Source organism: Cibotium barometz, chromosome 13 (genome assembly GCF_041138505.1).
Source record: "Cibotium barometz isolate CiBa-2024 chromosome 13, ASM4113850v1, whole genome shotgun sequence".
NCBI lineage: Eukaryota > Viridiplantae > Streptophyta > Polypodiopsida > Cyatheales > Cibotiaceae > Cibotium > Cibotium barometz.
The window spans coordinates 46,475,625-46,488,590 of NC_141058.1; the positions used below are offsets into that span (position 1 = coordinate 46,475,625).

At 38.9% G+C, this 12,966-nt stretch overlaps 1 protein-coding gene across 1 annotated transcript in view; it reads left to right on the forward strand.

Moving 5' to 3' along the window:
* The first annotated feature begins 9,006 nt into the window (after window positions 1–9,006).
* LOC147632750 (AP-1 complex subunit gamma-2-like) overlaps window positions 9,007–12,966 on the forward strand; it is a 76,243-nt gene continuing 72,283 nt past the window's right edge. Inside the window, exon 1 of the mRNA XM_086807599.1 lies at window positions 9,007–9,217. Within this exon, the coding sequence (XP_086663725.1) occupies window positions 9,201–9,217 (17 nt within the window). The 5' untranslated portion in view covers window positions 9,007–9,200. The remainder of the gene's footprint in view (window positions 9,218–12,966) is intronic.

Consider the following 12,966-nt stretch of genomic DNA (forward strand, 5'->3'; position numbering starts at 1 on the left):
TCTCTTGCTCTGCCTCTGGTCTCTTGCTCTAGTAGAGATCCTTCTATCTCGTGTAGCTTCAATTCAGGTACATTCTTTAGTGTTGCTACAATGTTTTCATATTCACCTTTGTCCACACTCTTCAGAAGCACTGCTAGTGCCTTATCATCTTGTACCTTTTTGCCAATAGGTAGTTGCCAGCTATTGCTTAATGCCTTTATATTTGTTCAAGTGTGTGATTAAAGGTTCACTTTCCTTCATATCTAATTTGTAGAATTGCATTAACAGATTTATCTTTGAATTTTGTTCAAGTGTGTGATTAAAGATTCACTTTCCTTCATATCTAATTTGTAGAATTGCATTAACAGATTTATCTTTGAATTTTTTGCTTGTGTGCCAAATAATTTATTGAGTTCGTCCCATGCATCTTTTGCCCACTGTATCCTTGTGATGTGATGAATGATTTTATCATTTAAACTAAGTGCAATAGGTCCCAATGCTTTCTCATTCCTGCTCTTCCACTCATTTTCTCCTCTCACCTCTGGGCATTCATCTCTTCCCTCAACTAGCACCCACAGATTTTTCCTCATGAGCAGATACATGGTTTTTGTCTACCATGTGTAAAACTGCTCCCCATCAAATTTAGCTATCTTGTGCCGTACTCATGAGATGATGTGAAGGGGGTCTTACCTCTTGATCCAATTTCAAGATTCAAGGGCAGTGTCTACCCTTTTACAACTCAATCTGATTTTTAGGTGATGATTACAAACAGCTTTATCACCATAATTTTACCAGAAATTACATTAAACCAAGGGTAACAAATCTATACGGAATGGTTAGAGTATCAAACCACCTCCGAATTGCAATCTGAAGATATAGGGATCTCTATCAGATACCCAATGGTTAATTTGAACCCTCAATTGTACCAAAATACAATGATTAGTACTGATTAATTCACTGATTAGCAAATTAATCCTCTATTTTGTGTGCAGAAAACAGAGTATGCGGGAGTCCATATCTAAGGCCTTAGAGTTCAAATGAGCTCAAATCCTTTCAAGGCCATCAATAGCAATCAGTCTAGTGGAGGATTAAGCTAAGAAACACAAGATTTCACCAAACATTGAATGCTTAATCTGTTTTACCAAAGTCACCTGCTACTGCAGATTTGATGAAGAGCTTGGATCTCACTATAGACTTGATCAAATCAAAATCTGTCTTCACCTGCTTGTAGAGCACCCTTGAAAACCCCTAGGGCCAAGAGGAATTAGACCCATTTTATTTGTGGGGAAGACAAGATCTCCATTTTCTTCAGAAAAAGAGGCGCTAGAAAAAACGTGAAATTTTGCTGCTTGCGTTGGTGGTTTGACGTTTTATTTGAATGGGCTAAAGCACAATGGTTATGACTATGTGTGGCTAAGAGCTTGGAGGCTATTGTTAAGCCTGGAGGGAGATCAAGCCCCTCCACTAGCTGGGGGTGCAGAGAGCTAGTTGAAAAGAGGTAAAAATCTTAATTATCTACTAGTCCTAATTAGTCCTAATTAGCCAGGTGATTAGCAAGATAATGGGCTCACAAATTGATGGATTCTAGGCTAGGCTCTGATACCATGTTGAATTTGCAGCAATGTGATGAGCTATGGTGGATCAAATGCTAGAATCATTATCATTAACAAAGAGATTAGATGATAATTAAGATGTGATTAGTGAGAAATTAATTGATAGCTTAATATAGGCATGGGTAATAAAAAACTAGCAAATTCTCATTAGGCCAATGCCTCAATTTATAGAGTTTACATCCAAGCATCCAATCCCACTGATTTCTCCTTGATTCACTCCACCTCTTTTGCTTGATTCTCTCCACCTCTCCCAGAATATCTCCACACCTCCTAAATCTCCTATTCTCTCCCAGTAGATACTTCTCACCTTTTCACAGGTTCTCTCACATTTACAGATTCTCTTTTATAGCCTCTTGTTAAGAGCTTGTTCCTGCAAACACCCTATTCACTTGTATATTTCAACAGACATGCCTTGTACCCTTTTGTTGATAGACCTATGAATAATCGAAGTCTTAGTGCAATTTTTATTTCACGTCATTTTAAATCCAAACAAAGTAGCTGCAATCATGTACCTGAAGAATAATCGTAGGGCAGGATAGTCATGAATAGTCCATGTTAGAATGTCGCGAACCTTAAAGCCCCATTCGCCTATAGGGTTGGACATGTCAAGCACTTTTATCCCTTTCCAAAGTTGTTGTAGATCTTTGATGAGTGGTGTTAGGTACACACCGATGTCTTTGACTTGTCATTTTCTTGCATTGAAGTGCTGTATTGAGTCAGAGTTTTTAAGAAGTATAAACATATCGAGTGGATATAATTTCAGACCATGTTGCTTGTGCATGTACCTGGAATTAGTAAACTCAATATTAGATACTCCTTCTTTATGGACATGAATGGTGGTAGGTTGTAATTGATCAGCACCACCGGCCAAGTTGACCACTTAGTTGATCTATGCGAAAATGGATTGATTCCATCGAGAACAACACCAAGTTTTAAGTGACGGGGTTCTTGACTAAATTATGGCCATGTTCTATCAATGTGCTTGAAAGCTTCACAATCAAATAGAATGCGTAGGATCTCGTTTGTGCTCACATTCTTTGCCATCCAATCCATAAGCTTTGATAACTCTGGGCTTCAAAATAGGTACTCTATTCATGGGAATAATGGAAAATGTCTTAGAACCTTAGGAATAAGTGTTGCTCCCTCCTTAAAACGTGAAGCACCGCATTTGGGATAGAGAACGGAGTTTTGATACTCTCCTCAATACAAAATGCAATCATTGATGCATGCATGGATCACTTCATAGTCAAGTCTAAGACTCGTCATCATCTTTCGTGTCTCATTCCTTGTTTTTGGGATGGTGTTATCGGGCGGTAGAATCTTACTAGAAAGCAATCTGGCAACAACAATAGTTTATTAGGAAAATAAACATGCCCTATCACTTAGCATCCATGTATTATTGTATATGATCCACTTACGTTAGTAATGGTGAAACTGATACATTGCTCCAGGAGTAACAAGCTTAGAGATTCAAGATGAGTAAGGTCATAGATAATCTCGTCATAGAAGAACTCTCATATATCTTTGTGAGTGCTTTTTTTTGAAAGATATTTTTCATGAGTATCACTGTCATGTGTATTACTCTGAAACCAATCTCATCAAGAAATCTAGTCATGCCATCAGCATCATGCTCTACATCATCAGGTTGCTCTGTTTGACATGCGTATTGCTCTCTCAACCGTTGAAAAGTACTAGGATCATGTGCTCTAAGAATCCGCATACACTCTACTGACAATCGAGGTGACCTTGATGATATAAGGGCACATCCTCTACAATATCATAGTCTGGAACCTATGATCTAATATGAATTAGACAATCATAAAGACATAATAATTTATAATAAGACAAGTGACAACAACAAAGCACGAGTAAACACATTTGCAAAGGCTCATCAAATTAAATTCTAACATCATGTACACATGCTATTTTAAATATACTCAAATTATTAGGAGCTTTGGTTCCACAAGATATAATAAGTGAAAATTATAAATATACTAGTACAAGGTCATGGATCGAAGCCCGTTACAAAAGACATGCACAAAAAAATGATATAAATACATTTATTCTATATGTGGAGCTGGCGGTCATCTACGCCAACCATAATTCACTAGCACACAACGATCTAATAGCATTGACTACAATGTATCTAGGTACATCTCTACTCATGTGCACTCGCTCATGACCAGTGTCACGCTCCACAAAAGTACAATTAGTTCTTTCATTCCTCCCTCTACTACTATTGTTGATTAGCTGTAGTATATTTCCTTAAGTGTAAGGTTTGCCATCGATACACAATCTATGTGATTCGTTATGGGTAATGCCTCTTTCAGCGAGAGAGACAACATTAGCACATAGCCTATATGTGGTCATACTCTTGATATAGTGAGCAAGCTGATGCCACAGACCCCATGAATAGATAGGTCCACAAAATGTCATAAGAGTGACCTCATAGTGAATTGGGACATATAAATCCTGTGCAATAAAAAGACCTCAACCCCCGTTGGCAATCGAAGATGGTGCGATCACATAGTGATCACCCCAGAAGATGAAAACCTCTTCATCAGCCATCCAACCAGCCACCATAGTGTCTACGATTATATGTCTTTATGAGAGGCAGTAGGCGACTAGGTAAGAAATGATTGTCAGACGTCTTGTACTACTAAGAACCAGGAGGTAATTGGTGCGCACATGCCTCCATTTGTAACTGAAGAACAGCTTGACTGTGGCGCATGCGAGGAAGCATAGATCGATCAAGCCCATGAAAGCTATCGTCATCATAAAAAAGATGTACAACTAGATTTGGCCATGATGATTGTACCTAGATGCATGTTATACATCACTTTATCTATCAAGACCATATAGACTTTGAACGAGTCGATGTAGAATGCTTAGAAAAAGAAAGATTACTTACCATAGGCTAATCCTCTCTCTCTGGTACGGTGCATCATGGCATCTTCCAAACTCTAGCTCACGGCGGATACGGCATTGCCATCATGTCTGTTGGTGAGTGCCTTGACAATTCACACACCAACATGGAACTCTCTGCTCGTATTATGTCTATGACTCATTAGCTTCATGTTGTATGGATCTAGAGGATTGCAGAAGATGTCGATGGAGACGAGGACACACCTCCTCGCCCTATCATAGGAGCTCGTAGGCGTGCTGGAGGAGGTAGTGTACCGGAGGATAATTCGAAATTTGTTTGCCATTGGAACAAAATAAAAATTATAGCAACTATTCGTTAAAGTCAGTTATGTATAAGTTTACAGTAAAAGTATTCATGGCATGTTCATTTTTTTTGCATTATATAAACCTAGTATGTATTATTTGTACTTGCAATCTATATTTAGACTCATTAAATTATTGCAACCTATGTATACGTGATATGAAATTCGGTGACAGTTTGATGGGCGAGTGTTTCACAGCTCACAGTGGTTGATACATGCATTTATTTTTTATTCTAACTTCTTGGATGTGACTTTGAAATGTGTAGGAGATATTGTGCAGTGGCAGAGAATACCCGCCCCACTAGTATGCATCCTGAGTCGTGGAGGGCCTTTCGGATTAGAAGAAGGTATGTAATATTTACTCTCTAGCTATGTACTAATGTATGTCATAAATCTTAAGTCTATATACACATGCTTTTTGATTTCGAACATATGTCTATAGGCATGAGCTAGGCTACAAGATGGGTTGCCACTTTTACATGTTCACATTTTGTCTTGGACATGCATGTAGGTGTGTATCTTATGTTCTTTATATCAATCGATAACTCATGTGGTTTTTAAATAGCAGGTGAAGGACTATGGGCGCGAGCCCACTCCTCTGGAGATAGAGACGGCCACCTATCAAGGTTATAGGTTTCTAAAGACCCAGCGACCTCCACCAGCTACTTTTGTAAGTAATCTAGATTAAATGTCATTCGACTTCTAATTAAAGTATTCAAACATCAACTAATTACATTTTCTAAACCATAAGAGTTGCACGGTGATGAGGACATGATGGAGGTAGATCGACAGAGTGTCATTGGGTGCAAATCTATGTCGATGGAGCAGCCTGCATTAGAGGACAATGATCATGAGGACGATGAGGGTACATACCATGGAGACTAGAGGTTCCTCCTTCTCCTTGCTTTAGATCCCTAGCTTGTTTTGATCCCCATTTTGTATTTGGAGGTGACCTTGTACATAGTTATACATACTATTACCCATAGACATGAGCAGAGGATTGGGTAGACTATGCTGGCCTCACGTTCTACCATTTGTACTTATTATATTTTTCCATTTACAGACATTTGATCACTTTATATACTTTATACTCACACCTTCAACACCAGTCTCATTAATGCTAACTCATGGGGAGGACTAGCCACTTGCTAACTAGGTAGTGATTATCTACATAGTTATGAGAGTAAGGAGCCCAAAACCCTTAATGTGGGACTTGTCATGGATTTAAGCACTTCATGACTTGGATCTCTTTAGTTGAGTTAGTGCAATGCAAACAACAAATCTGGATTATCTCATGCAAGTCATTCAGTAGTTAAACCAGTCTCTTTTTCTAAAAAAATCCGACAAGGAAGATTATATCTATAAGCATCATGATATCAGATATTGCCCATTATAAAGCTTTTGCATTCTTTTATTCTAAATGGAGAAGACGTAATCATACTTAATGGGGAAAACTATTGCCCATTATAGACTCACTACAACCTAACTAGAAAAACATCTATTTCTATACATGATAAGTGGATACAATAAATACTCCCAAAGATAGATAATATAACAAATACTAGAAAAACATCTATTTCTATACATGATAAGTCGATACAATAAATACTCCCAAAGATAGATAATATAACAAATACTCCCAAAGATAGATAATGTAAGCATATACTAAGATAGATCTTGCCATAGATATACATAAGCTTTACTACTCAAAATACAAAACTGTTAAAGATATTTAAGCTCATTACATAACCATATGAGTAGGAATTTGACTACTACTACCTAGTGCCCAGAAATGCTAAAATAGCATACTATATAGAAACGAGATGTAAATATAGCTCTTTAAGAACGGTGCCTCTCAAAACCAATTGCACTGAAGACCACTAAAGCAAGTGAACATCAAATGAGGAAGCATTGCACTGGCATGGCTTCCAAGCAACAAGCATAGGTATTAAAAAACATTTAAAAATTCAAATCTCCAATCACAAACATAACATACTAACAACTATGAAAAAAAAGGGTTGATTGGCCCTGCCCTGGGCGCCCAATTATATCCTGCATTAGGCAAGACCAATATAGTGACTAAAAAAAGGGTAATGGGCCCTAACCCCCCTTGCTCCACTATATCCTACATTAGGCAGGAAAAAATATAACCATTAAAAAAAGAGGATATTTATTAAAGGACTTCTAAACTAGCACATGCCAAAAAAGAAGATATTTTCTAAAGGACTTCTAAACTAGTACATGCTAAAAAAGTAGTAGGCCCATCAATGGATTCTAGACATATTCTCCTTTGCCAAGGTTGCAAGCTCTCTGGGTGTCAAAGGAACATGGTTACAAAGTTGATGTCTTTTGAGAGTCTAGAGGTTTGACCTTCTCCATAGAACACATGGACCATCCTTTTCATGACTAATTGCATGGATGTCTCCATTGGACTCTTCATAATCTTTGGTTAATAGGCTCCACGTACCTTGGGTCTATAAGTGCAAGTCTCCTAAGTGCAAGTCTCCATGTCTTCAGGGAAGTCCCTTGTGGTTGGGCCTTAATTTGAGATTTGATTAAGAGGTCCCATGGGTTGGTGTCCATCTTGTCACAAGTAATTAAGTTTTTTCAAGAGTCACTCTCTATGCCTACAAATGTCATGCACATAGAGGGCCACATATGTTTAGCTCTCAGATTCAATGGTTTTTTGTAAAGGACCAAAGCTCTCTCTAAACAAACAATGATAGAACCCTAGAGCTTCATAGTATGCTAAACAAGGGAGTAAAGCATAGTTAACTGATAAATTTAAATAATTTAGGTCAAATAATTACAAAACAATGTTATTATAACAAACAATACTCAAAACACATAAATAATTGATATGTTTTATAATACATATTATTTCTTTACTAAGTTATGTATACTAAGTTATGTATAATAGAATATCTGATACAATGCTGAATGTAAAGGTAATATTAGTAAGTAGTACTAATATAAAAATAATGATTTAAACGAGTAAACAATTTATACTGTAATATAACATAATATATTTATCAGGTTCGTATATATAATAAATGAATATATATATATATATATATATATATATCTTTCTCTTTCTAAGAGAGAGAACAAATTATGTTCTTGAACCACTTGCAAACTTTGCATTTGAAAAAGTGAACAAATAAGGTGGAACCTTAATACTTGGATGAAGAGATGGAAACCACTATGGGAACTGGATGTTCCTGTGAAGGTTCAGACTTTTCTGTGGAGGGTCTGTATGTGGGTCCGTCCCATTGGATACAAACTTCTACAGAGGAACTTCACATCTGGAACCTATCCTAGGTGCAGAACAACAATTGAAGATGGTAGACATGCCTTTTGGGGTTGCCCTGCTATTAGGGGGCTCTGGGATAGGATTGATAAATGGGTACTTTGTTGTGTGGGGGTCAAGGGACTGGTTGTTGGGGAGATTGACTGATGTTGAAGGGGCTATTAATATAGTATTCAATCTTATTAGGTATTGTTGCTTTTGGGAGATTTGGAATTCCAAGAACTTGTTAATATTTCAAAAAGGGTCTAGTTAGGGGTTGGATGTGTTAAAGAGTCGATGTATAGATGTGTGCATTAGTGTTGGTCTGTATATTATGTAAATAAAATGAATGATAATTCTTTTGTTGAGATAGTTCAGGCCTTACAAGCTGGGATAGGTTGAGTTGGTTTCAGGTTGTTGAGATGCTAGCACATACTAGGGTAACCTTAGAAACTTTGACATGTGCCAGGGTTACGTTGGGAAAGATTTGAAGACAAAGTACCCAAAATTTGGACCCGAAACTAGAAGATGGTATCTGAAGGAGAAGTAGCCGGTTTATACATTTTTGGCCTTGACTGACAACCCTATTGGCATGAGACCAGATGTGAAAATTTGGATTAAGGAAGACAGAGTTGCACCATTTACTCTTTGCATGCAGTTGGGTTATCATATATCTTGGGAACATTCATCGTTTGTTTGGGAGGAGGAGAGGTGGGACCAAATTTGTAAGCTACTTAATAGTGATCGGAAGTAGGATGGATGTGGAAGTTGTAAAAAGAGGTCCTTTGTAAATGGAAGCTCTTATCTTTATAAATATTGTTCCCAAAAAAAAAAAGAAAAAATCATTTGTCCACTCTCAAAAACAAACAATCTCACATGACCGACCAGTTGTCCAACCCTAGTGTGAAAGCGCCCTTCTTTTTTCTAGAGACTAAAAAACGCAGAAAATAACAAAATGACAGTCCATCTTCATCTTCACCGTCTACTGGATCTAGGTGCCTCTGTCATGCTGTTTTAGGTTGTTATACCCTCTTTTGCACTTCTTCCCTTGCGATCTTCATTTTCCGATCCGGTGATTCGTCTCTGCAGATCATGGGGACCAGATTGAGGTAATCTCAGTGAGCTTTTGTGTCTGTTTCTATGATCAGAATTTGAAGAATGAAATCAGGAGGTTTTAGCAGAGGGTTGGGGTTCGATAACCAGAATTAAGGGTTTTTGAATCAGTCAAATGGATGAATTGCACTTGGAAAACCTCAGCCTTTTCTCTTCATGCTCTGCTATCTGTATCGTCTTGCATGGAAAAGCTTCTGTTAAATCAGCATATCTGCATATGAACTATGTACCCGGATCACAGTCCATTAAGAAGAAACATTTGATCCTTTACAAAAATAAATCCATGGTGGCGTGGATTGCCCTCAATGCTCGGGACAAATGGAATATGGATCAACTGTTCAATTGTTAATATGGAACGACTTAAGCATCGAAATAGCCAAGGGCTAACCCTACATAAAGAAGTCAAGTCTTGGCAGCAGTTGAGAAATAGTTATGATCATGGCTATTCCGGTAAGTGATGCTGGTGCAGCCGTCTATGGATTGATATGTTGTTTAGTGCTATCGCAGGTGAGCTTCCATTGAGGCAGTACAAATGGATTCTTTTGTATGTCTATAGATCCAATCTATCTACATGGAGCTTTTCATGCGAATATAGCATCAACAGCTAGTCATAGTATGAAAATGGCAGGCATTATGCATGTAATTGCTTTGATTATAGAACCATCAACATTTTGATGCCTTGAAGTTGTGCAGTCAAGGCTTAGTGTTTTGAGATATTAGGAACTGTAGCGTGCTAGACATGGTGCAAGTGGTTGCTCTTACCACTAGGGACCCATTCTTTGGTATTCTCCATAGAATTATTGAGTTTCCAAGTCGTGGAGGTTATCGCAGAAGCTGTGAGTTTTGATTGTATGTCAACATGGCATACAAGAAAGTTCAGAAAGGTGCAGATCACTATTTGATCTGGTAAGTGTGGTACAAGTTGGTCTCAGGCTGGATACACTGCTTATTACCGCCCATGTGGACTGGATGAGCAATCTGGAGATGGAGGGGCAAGATCGCCTATCCATGATACATGGATTTGTTGCTGCTGATGGGCGTACGGATGTCTAAACAGTCTCAGAAACTTCTTCAGCAGCCATTGTTGGAGGGGTAAGCGTGCAATTTGTAGTGAAACCTTTTTCTCTACCTTTGTGGATTGGAGAGACTCCATTTTGGGAGCTCTCAACCATTGCCTTATGCCTCAATTGAGAACATCATTTGAAATGTCCGATTTGGGTCTATTGCACTATTATTTGGGCATCCAATTTGTGTAGACCAATGAGGGCATCTTTAAGCTTCAATCTAAGTTCATTCAGAAATTGTTGCATAAATTTGTGTCCAAAGGATTGTAAGCCAATTTCTACTCTAGTAGAACCACGAGGTAGGCTGAGCATGTATGATGCTGGTGAGCCCTTCGACACGAGTTTGTACAGTCAGGCTACTTGGAGTCTTATCTACTTGTGCAACACAGGACCAGATGTTCAATTTGGTGTATCCCAGGTCAGCAAATTTATGCACAGTCCAGATGTTCAGTTTGGTGTGTATCCTAGGTCAGCAAATTTATGCACAATCCGGGTAGTAAGCATTGGCAAGCTGTCAAATGTATTTTTCGCTATCTTTAGGGTACCCTAGATCTTGGATTGTTTCATGCGAGGGGTGCAGCTTGCAGGTATATGCTTACAGTGATTCAGATTGGGCTGGAGATCATGATACTCGGCAATCTACCAGTGGAAATTGTTTTTTTCTTGCCAACTCATGCATACCTTGGTTGAGTAAGAGACGGCCCACTGTTGCTACTTCTACCTGTGAAGCTAAGTACAAGGCATTTTTCACTACTATAGTTAATTGTGTATGGCGTAGGAGGTTATTTGGAAATCTTTGTGAGTGCACTCACTATACTCACCTACAGCAAGAGTGCTATGCCCGTGGCACGGAATCCAGTCTTCCATGCTTGTACAAAGCACATAGAGATACACTATCACTTTCTCTCCTACAGAGAGTGATCTGCATCCTTGTACATGTTCACATTACCACTATGGGGGGGATTTGAAAGCATTTTATGTTGCGTAGTGCCACATGTGAACAAGGGCTTACTAGGGGCACTTTTTATCCCTGACGGGTTTTTTTTCTCGTGGACATCCGATGTGAAAGGATACCCACTAATGGTTTAGGATTTGTCATACTTTTACTTTGTTGTTATGATGTGACTACACACATACTACTTTTACATGTCTTGTTGCTCCATTGCCGCCTCTCTGTGTACTCCTTGTGTGTGTGAGGTTATGGCTTGCAGGTATCCATTGCTCTCGTTTCCAACACCAATACCATAGCCATGGTTGTCATTTATGAGCCTCCATAGCTAGCTCCTCTTTTCTTTGTTTAACACAACCATCGACATCATGATCATGTGTGATGATTCTTTGGTAAGAACTTTAATAGATCAAAAGCTTTTTCAACTTTTTGCTTACTTCAAAGAGGAGACACAAGCTGCACAAACAGGTGCTTCATCCATTGTTGCTGAGACAACCACATGGGCTACATCTTATGCTTCTTTCATGAAGCAATTCACATGATTTTAATTGAATTCCTTCACATGCATGACTTCTGGGACCTTCGACACCATGTATGTGATCCAGGGCATTACAACACCCATTTTTGCAACTTTTGGATCGTCTTCAGGATCATGGGCTTCATCGATAGTATATTCCTTGAAAAATATGCATGAGCTCCAAGTCACATTGGCTTGGAAATGATGATGCAAAAGGATCTTCATTGGCATCGAGGGAGACTCTTCTTCCTCAACGTTTGGTCCTTTTTATTTGAGTCAAGGGTTCTCTACCGGGGATGTCCCGTGAAATCTAAATATTTTGTAGTCATGGGTTCTCTACCCGGGTTGTCCCCCAAAATCTGATTATTTTTTGATGTCTTTTGGATATGATGTAAAGCCTTGATGCAATAAAAGACAAAGACAAGGTGATCTGATTGAAAAGAGTCCTATTCTACTGATCCCACTGCCTAAAGGAGTGAATGACCAACAAGAAGCCTAGCAATTGCCTTTTATTGGCCTTGGAAAACACAAGTACCAACCCTCTCTATCTTCCAAGGGTACTATCCATCTCTGTCATGGATTCCCTGTCCCCTGCCCAATCAGTAGAGCAAGGCTGTACCAAACATGTGTCCATTCTTGTACCTTCTGTACCTTTTGCCTGCATGTGACCTATCTCCTAGAGAAACCCAAATACATGTTTCCTCGAGAAACCTACGACCTGTTTCCACATGAAACCCTTAGGCCTGTTTCCCTTTTGAAACTTTTGTCTTGCTTTCATACAGAACCATTCACAGCACCATTCAACAACAGTGCCAACAACGACATACATCTAGTTACCTGTTCCCTCATGAAACATCTGGAAACATAGAGATGCCCATAACTGTAGGTCCCTCTGTTCCTTTCAAGCAGGAAGAAAACAATCTGCTCCATGAGCACGCAGCCATGCGAGCTTGCATCACTCCCATGCCAAGAAACACTTACAATTGACCTGTAATTGCAGCCGGAAACCCAAGCACATAGCTGAATTTGCAGCCAACCAAATCTCAAAATTGCTCATGTTCGTAGCCACATGCACTGCCACGAAACAGTCCATAAACCCTTTCCAAACAATCCCGAACCAAAGCAAAGGGAAGCTGAAAGTTCCATTAGTTGAACGCCATCGACGTGATGTTTATGTTCATGAAAAACCAGCCCCTATCCGCCTTTATGTCTAGT